Consider the following 8945-nt stretch of genomic DNA (forward strand, 5'->3'; position numbering starts at 1 on the left):
TAGAACGATACCCTGCCTCCATTCCGGCCCACTAAAGGCCCAATATATTTTGGTGAACTTCGAAGAAGAATACCAAATTTGGTTTCGGAGTCGGACTTGACTTGACCCGCAAGGCTCTCGATTCTTCGTCTCCAAGGAATAAGACACCCACGCCCTTTCTCGGACTATCTCGTCCTAGATATAAATACGGCCCGATGCTGGCGTTAAGGTTTCTGGGCTTGCGAGAGAGGAGTTCTCGAGAACGCGAGAGAGGCCGAGAAACTTGAGCATTAGAAGAAGACAACGAGGGGGATGGTGATGGAACAAGAAAGGTAGGATCCAGATTGAATGTTTTCCTCTTGACATTTCTAGAGTCTTTTTTTCCCGTTGTTCTTTGTGTGATTCTTTCTGTCCTTGTTTCAATCTAAGTCTGTGGTTTTGGTTGTTGATGTGGTGTGGGTGGAAACTGATCTAACAGTAGTCTTTGTTCTGGCAAATGAGTTTTCGTTTAATGAGGTAACAAGAATTTTGGAAAGCAAGCGTGATTCATATTGCTTCTGCAAAGCTGGTGATCGGGTTTTAGTTGGGCGCTCAATCTCGATTTTGTGTTTGGTCTCAGATCTCGATTTTCGTTATTGGCAAAGAGAACAATCCAGTGCTTGCATGAATATATTAGTAGAGTCTACGTTGTTGCGATATCGGTGTCAACTCTCTGCACATGGTTAAACTATTTGGGCGGGTGATAAATCTTTTGGATTCATTTTGTTCAGGAAAAAGAGACAAAGACAAAGAAGAAAGCGTGATGGTCCAAACTCTGTAGCAGAAACCATTGCTCGTTGGAGAGCGCAGAACGATGTATCAGAAGCGGAGAAACGCGTGCAACGTGCCCCGGCAAAAGGATCAAAAAAGGGGTGCATGCAAGGCAAGGGAGGCCCAGATAATCCAAATTCCAGTTTCCGCGGTGTGAGGCAGCGTACATGGGGGAAGTGGGTAGCTGAAATTCGAGAACCCAATCGCATTAGCCGACTGTGGTTGGGAACATTTCCGACTGCAGAAGAAGCTGCACTTGCATATGACGAGGCTGCCAGAGCTATGTACGGACCCTACGCGCGTCTCAATTTCCCTGATCAATCTAATGACGGCCATGTTGCCACTGTCACTGAATCGAGTGATACGTCGATACGGCCAAAGGTTGAACAGACTGACGACGATTGGAGGGTCGGCGTTCCTTCTGATGTCTTCTGCTTGGAGGATCTGTTGAGTAGTACTACTGACTTTGATGCTTCAGATGATGCGGATTGCAGGTTAGGGTGGAACGCCAGTGGTTCTTATTGGATGGAAGGTGATGCTTCGAATGTGTTGTTCTACCTTCAGAGGCCTGACTCTGAGATGTTTGGATCACTAGTTCCCGATATGTAGCAAGGTTATTTTTAGCTAATGAAATGAAATGAAACAAAACAAAACAAAACAAACGTGTCTTCACGTTGTTATTCGACCCAACCCGAAGGCTCTTACAAGCTCCCACGTCCGTCGTCACTAATAATCCATCTATTAATACTCTAGCCGTTAATTCAATCAGCACCCCAAGTGTTCGACGAAATGCCTACCAAAGCGGCCCTCCTCCTCCTCCTCCTCGCGTTGGCGGTGGCCGCGGTGAGAGCCTCCTCGTCCACGCACAACTCCACGAAGAAGGTGGTGGCGGTCGCGGAAGGTTTGGTCTACTGCCAGAAGTGCAAGTACGCGGGCACCTGGAACCTGCACGGGGCACGGCCCTTGGCGGGCGCCAAGGTGACCATCACCTGCAGGGCCCCCCACCGAAGGGTCGTCTTCCACCGCGCCGTCTCCACCGACAGAAACGGATACTTCTACTCCTCGCTCGAAGGCGGACGCGGGGGCCACTTCGACCCCGTCAAGGCCTGCGTGGTGCGGCTGCTGGCCTCGCGGGAGGCGACGTGCAACAAGTTGACTAACGTCAACTACGGGATCGAAGGCGCGGCGGTGCGGTGTGAGAACAAGACGTTCGCGGGGAGGGAATACGTGAAGGATTTCTATGCGGCCGGACCGCTAGCGTTCAGGCCTGTTCGCTGCGCCCCGAGGTACTAGCGAATAGCGATCGAGGAGGCGTGAAGATACATTAATGTCGATATGTTCAATTTGCGATGTGTTGTGTGGAGAATTGAGTGCATCATCGATATGTTGTTCAATTTGCTATTTTGTTTCTGGTGTTTCGCTGAGTCCCTGTTTGTAATTGGCTTTAATATATACTGAGGCTGTCGGTGATAGTTTCACCTTTCATCACAGTGTACATTGTCAGTGGGAATGACAATTTGAAAATTTTTGTTCTTAAAATTAGGGACGTAGACTAGAGTTGAATTAAGTTTTATGCTATTCAAAAATATTTGGTAAGATAATTGAGTTAAATCACATCGGACTTTAATGAATTTAAGTTATAAAAATAATTGTTTAAATTTAAATTGGCTTTAATTTGGCTTAAATTTGATTCGATCTTAGTTTGTTCCGTAATGTTATCAAACTTCAAAAATATTTATTAATAAATTCGAGAAATTTATTAATAAGTATAGTTCATAAGTTTTATTTCTATACACTATTCATCAATGCTATCACTAATAATTTTTAATTTTTCGATTCATGAGATATTTATTCAAACTAGTTCATTAAATTTGATTAATTATTTAAATGTATTCATTTAATTAATATTTATATGATAAGACATATACAAAAGCTCTTACCAATTTGAATACCGAACTTAGAACGTTTGATTCGTTTATACAATACATAAAATGCATTAGCAGTTGATTAAATAAAAAAATGATCGAAGCGATTTGTAAAGAAAGCAAAATATTCGAACCTTTAAACTTTGGCTAGAAACTTTAAAAATTTAACGGGCAACTGTTGGTAAGAACCTAATTGGCATTTAGGAATCTACTAAAATTTGTTTGGAGGTAATTATTAAATATCTATTTTTTTATTATTTATGATCCTGTCTAGAAGTTGAAGATAGTGCGCTGAGTAGATGATTGCTACGTTGACTAGACGAAGACTCTTAGATCAAAGGAGTCGTGGGTTGACGAGCAAACAAGCCATCAGTGCTAAAAACCAAAGAAGGGGTCTGACGAAGGTCCTCTAACGCTCAAATCAGTGTATTATCCTAGTGGAAAGTAAAACAATAAATCGATAGTAGGACACGCCCATAGTATACTAATTGTGTAATTGTGTGAGCGTACTCCAGCGTACCTTGCTCTCGGAGAGGACCCCATTTATATATCATCTCTATAACCTTCATAATCATGAGGTTACATAGAATATCGGGTGTCAGAAGTCATTGAATAAGGGAATAAGAATAGCTTGAGATGTGTACCGTCACTGTCCGAAGAATCTTCCGTTACTCGTGTGCACTCTTTTGGTAGCTAACACCATTAATGAGGTAGTTAAAGAAATATGTTGTTATAATGTATCAGCTAAGGGAAAATGTAGAGTCACCTTCGATGAAGGTTCCATTAAATGCCTTCATAAGAGCAGAAGAATATTCCCTGACAAACGGATACTATTTAATGACAAGTTGTTATGATTCTCTGACAGTGTTGTCTCCTGAATACATCCCAATCAAGCACTTAGCCGGCCGGCCGCATCTTGCATAAGCAGAATATTGAATATGGTAGGGTGTTTGGCCTTTATGGCTACTTGGGTATATATCGAATGATGTAGATCTGATTATATAAATAAGGAACCGAGCCCCCTAGGTTCGGGCAGTTCTATGATTGACCGACATTAAGCGGGGATGCTCGTTTGTGGAGAATAGGGAATTGAGCCCCGAGAGGGCCGACCAATGCTTTCAACTAGCCATTCTAGTATTCAGAGACATGTCCCTGAAGTAATATCCTGACCTCTAGGAATTTGGTCTGGCTTTTTCTAAAAATTGCCTTGTATATTTATCTTGTATAGATAAGGAGGCCGAGCCTTATAACCCTGGTCAGTTTTTTACCCGAACGCATGTATGTAGGAGGATGGGCGAATAATGAACAATGAGGACCCATTTGTTAGATCGGTCAGATATGGAGCTATATATACTTTGAAAATGGAGGAGCTAAGCTAGACAGCCGAATATACATTTAGTGTCAGTAGAGTAAAACAATGGGTCTCTGACTGACTTTAGGATCAGTCATCCTTAAATTGGGAGCCCTAGCACTAGGTGAAAAGCTAAGCTATATTGAGAGTGCCCCTTTGACTTTCATCTCCGCTGTGCTTACATTGTCATCTCACCTTATTTTAATTGTCACATCATATTTGGATCCGTTCATAATCCTGTATCAATTTATTAAACTGATTGTCACAAAAGAATCGTTAACGATAAATCGAGTTTTGTCCAATCAGCTGATTTAATCAGTTTGATAAAAAAAAATATATCAATTGAATTGGATTTCATTTATCAGTTCAATTGCAAGGCAAAAAAAAATCAAAAATAAAAAATTCATACAAAAGGTATGAAGCTTCAATATTTAGTACAGCTTCCGTGTCATTTTTATCCGATTAAAAAGAAAGATGGAACATATAATAGTTGTAAAAAATTATCTAAATAAAAAGCTAGGTAAAATAATTTAGTCGACAAATTAAAGCATCGTTTTTTATGTTCATCGTCTTTGGAGTGTTTCAGTCAAGTAGATCTGCCACCTGTTTATCTCGATGTGGATTATCTCCACATTATCTTGAATATATATAATAACATAATTAAGAATTGTGTCGTCGTTTTCTGTCGTCCCATCCACGTCCAAGTTCGCAATGCTATTTAATCCCTGCCCTACCCCAATCCAAGGCATGAATATCGTGCACGCATGTCATTCGCTTAAAATGAGTCGGGTAATTAATGATTCTTAGGACGGATTCATGCATGTAAACAAAATCACAGACGGAGAGAGAAACTTATTGAGTTCCTAATTCATTAATATGTTCCGGTTAAATACGTGGATGATCAAATTATAAGTCAATAAATAATCTAATATTGCGCTCTTTAGAAATTGTATGTGAAGAGGATGAGGAGAACTCAAACGTACTTCAATAAAGGGATAGACTGATGCAAGGGAGAGATACTTTGATGCTTAAATTAGTGTTTGCTTAAGGTATGAACTTAATGCAGAAGTAAGAAAAAGAAAAAGGTGCAAGACTTTGATGGTAACCGGAGAGAGAAGAGAGTATTAGCCAGAGAGTTCTCTGGTGCTCATCTCCTCTAAGATTTATGTACTGTCAGAAAAGCATCTCTACATTATAGTCAATAAAGAGATCAAATCTGACAATCATTATATGTTTCTTCATCTATTAAATGTCACATGTTTGGAAGAGGATAATTAAAAAAATCAAATCTAACAACCATATAATCACTTCTCCATTCACTCAGTATCACATGTTCTGAAATATTTATCATTATTGTTTTCATGTTCAAGGAAAAGTAGTCTCATCATTGGGGGTTTAGTGTGGGCTTGATCTGAGGATGGATGACGAAGTGACATCGGTGTTGAGTGACCACAAGGAGAAATGAATTAGTAAACAACTGAAGTCGAGATAGGGAGGATGTCGGTGACTGAGGTCGAGGCAGAGATGATGCTCGGATCGAAAACTAAGGCATGGAGGATGTCGACGACGGAGACTGAGAGTATGTCAAGATTTGAGGCTAAAACATAGATGTCGACGATTAAGGCCAACAGAGGTGTGGTGTCAAGAATTCAGACTGAGACATGAAAGATGTTAAAGACTGAGGGCAAGAGAGGTTGATGCAGGCTCAACCCTTATTGAAGCCTAACATAACACTTTAAACTTTAAACGGACATAACTTTTTCCGCAGGACTCGAAATCAGGTTTTGTCTATCGTACTGCGTGCATAATTCGAAAGCCTATGTGTGTTACCGGTGAAACCATACCCGTCAAATTTTCAACCGTAAATTCCACGGTTTAAACCCTATTTATGGTCATTTTGTTATTGTTTGTAATTTTTATTTTTTAGGTATTTAGGGTAATTTTCATATTTCTGGTATTTTTTAGAGGATTTGTCTTGATCCAAATCTTGATTTGAGATAAGATCATTAAGTTAATTATTTTTCTTTTCGAATAAAAATTTGTTTTCTTTCTTTACAATATTAGAATTAAGATTTGATAATTATAATTTATTTCCTTATTTAAGTCTTAGGTTGTGGTCTATATAACCCTTTGTTTGGATGGGGTGAGTGAAAGTTTATTAACGGAATTGGAGAAGGGAGGGGAATGGAGAGAAAGGGAAGAGAATTAAAGTATTTATATTCTCCTTATTTAGGAGGGAGAAAAGGTTCATTAACGTAACATGTATTACTATGTTAAATATATAAAGTTATAAAATTACCCTTATTTTTATTAAAGACATACGCGTTCAGAAATCCAGTACATCATGTATATATTTATTAGTTAAGACTTACGCATTCAAGTAATTGTAGCTCATTTATTAAAGTTGTGTTGGCATTGGCGTCAACGTCGAAGTCAATGTCGACATCAGCGACAAAATCAGCATTGGCATCAAAGTCAATGTCAAAGTTGGTGTCGACGTCGAAGTCGGTGTCAACATCAAAGTCGGTGTCATCATCAACGGAGTGCGAGCGTTGGGTGGTACGAGTCAAGCGATGCGAGTATTTTTCATCGTGACGCAAAGAATATCTAAAACAAAGATTTTTAGAATTAATATAATAAAATAGAGATAAAATTGGAACATAATTTTTTTAATTTATCTTACCCTTCCTTACACCCCCAAATAGGAGGGTAAGAAATTCTTTCGTTTCATAGATAAAGAAGGTTAAAGCTTACCATTCCTTACACCCCCAAATCGGACTGTAAGAAATTCTTTCATTTCATGAATAAAGAAGGTTAAAGCTTACCCTTCCTTACCTTTCCTTTCCGTAGTTCACTTCCTCCCAAACTGGGTTTTAAGTTTCCCTTCCCCTTCTTTACCCTTTCCTCACCTCCTCCCAAACAATACGTAAGAGTCATGATGTTGAGGAATTAATCCTCTGGTTTTAATAAAAGTTTCTTCTTGAAGGTTCCTCTTCTTGTATTCTCCTCAATTTTTTTTTATTATCAGCTCGCAGGATAATCGTTATCCTGCCTGGTACCAGTTGGTATCAGAGAACAAGAAGGTTATCAACAAATCCAATAACGGGTCGTCGTAGTCATAGTCACAGTTGCAACAACAGACGGGCTTCAGGGGAGGAAGCTGTGCACAATGATCATAACATCCATGACATAATGACGATTGAGGATTTACAGAAGCAAATTACAAATTTAACCGAAGATCATGAGATTTCAGATTGTAGATATGAGTCTTACTTCGAGAACCCATATCATCGGCGTGACTCACCTTAAGAACACCGTGGATGTGAGGAACCTAATCAAGACTTCAGATTTCAGGATCTGCCTGAATTTTCTAGTTCGTTGCAAGCAAAGGAATTCATTGACTGGACAAGGAAGTAGAGCCGATCTTCGACTACAAGCAAGTTCTAGATAGGATGAAAGTAAAGTTAATTGTCATCAGACTTAAAGGGCAAGCATCAGCATGGTAGGAATAGATGCGGCGCTATCGAGACAAACAAGGTAAATCCCAAATAACAGTCTAGGAAGAAATGAGAAAAAACATGAAGGAACACTTCCTTCCCTTTTCCTACACCCAGACTCTATTCATGCTACTTCACTCATTAAGATAGGGCATGAGATCGGTCAACGAATATATAGAAGAGTTTTTCCAACTGGTGACCCAAAATGACCTATCCAAGCTAAGACTGAGGAGCAGCAGCTAACACGTTACTTAGGGGGTCTATGCTTGGCCTTGCAAGATGTCATCAGTCTTCATTCACTCTCGATTGTGTCAAAGGCCTTTCAGGGTGCACTGGCGGCTGAAAAGCAACAAAACAAGAAATCAATGGGGAGAGACGACCAGAACAATCGACCAGCTCGTCCTCAAAATTCTTGTCCTTCACAACAGCAACCACCGTAGTAGCCATCACAACGACCACTGCAATGGTAACCATAGGTTTACTCTAAGGCTCTTGTCAGATATTATCAATGTGGTGTACAAGGACATATGGCGCACCAATGCAGGAAGCCCTCTTCTACTTATCTGAAAGGCAAAAACTTGTTGATCGGGGAAGAAGTAATAAAAGATACAACGACAATTGACAATCCAATGTATCATCTGACGAAGTGATTTATGGCAATAATCATGAGACTTTGGCCTTTCATAAGATTCTGTTGACTCTAAAGGGTGATTCAGGGGATAATTGGTTGAAAACCAATATTTTTCATACTACCTACAACATCATAGGTAAAGTCTACAAGATGAGTATCGACGACAACAGTTGTGAGAATATAATATCCTTAGAGGTTATCCAAAAATTATAATTAAAATTGATCGTCATCCTAAACTCTACAAGTTAACTTAGCTGAATAAAGAAAGATAGGTAACAGTTGACCGACGATGTCTCTTTTCCTTTTTAATTAGCAAATATTTTAATTTGGTAGTGTTTGGTGTGATGTGGTGGTCATATATGTATATCATGTATTGTTAGGAAAACCTTGGCAGTATGATCACAGTGTTGTTCATGATGGGCAAGAGAATACATATACACTTAACATTAAAGGAAAAAAAAATTGTGTTGGGGCCCTGGCGGGAAGGAACTACTCCAATTTTGGTAGATAAAAATACTAATATGCTTTCTATATCCAAGTTTTTAGATGAAGTGGAGTAAGGAGTTATATATCTTTGCTACCATGTCAAAGCATTGCTCCGACCATAGACACCGAGTTACCAACCAACTATAGCAACTATTAGTGAATTTTGATGAGCTGATGCCGGAGGATCTTTCTTTTGGGCTACCGCCTATCGAGATATCCAGAATCAAATTGACGTTATTCCAGGGGCGAGTTTGCCTAATCGGTCA

General features: G+C 39.6%; 2 protein-coding genes across 2 annotated transcripts; both read left to right on the forward strand.

Moving 5' to 3' along the window:
* The first annotated feature begins 189 nt into the window (after positions 1–189).
* On the forward strand, positions 190–2277 carry LOC121990655 (dehydration-responsive element-binding protein 2A-like). The gene is made up of 2 exons (XM_042544759.1): positions 190–311; positions 750–2277. The coding sequence occupies exons 1-2, from the start codon at positions 292–294 to the stop codon at positions 1396–1398; spliced, it is 669 nt and encodes a 222-aa protein (XP_042400693.1). The 5' UTR covers positions 190–291; the 3' UTR covers positions 1399–2277.
* LOC121991508 (non-classical arabinogalactan protein 30-like) lies at positions 1579–2082 on the forward strand. The gene has a single exon (XM_042545501.1). The coding sequence runs from the start codon at positions 1579–1581 to the stop codon at positions 2080–2082; it is 504 nt and encodes a 167-aa protein (XP_042401435.1).
* Positions 2278–8945: the final 6668 nt, after the last annotated feature.

This window comes from Zingiber officinale, chromosome 6B (genome assembly GCF_018446385.1).
Source record: "Zingiber officinale cultivar Zhangliang chromosome 6B, Zo_v1.1, whole genome shotgun sequence".
Lineage (NCBI taxonomy): Eukaryota > Viridiplantae > Streptophyta > Magnoliopsida > Zingiberales > Zingiberaceae > Zingiber > Zingiber officinale.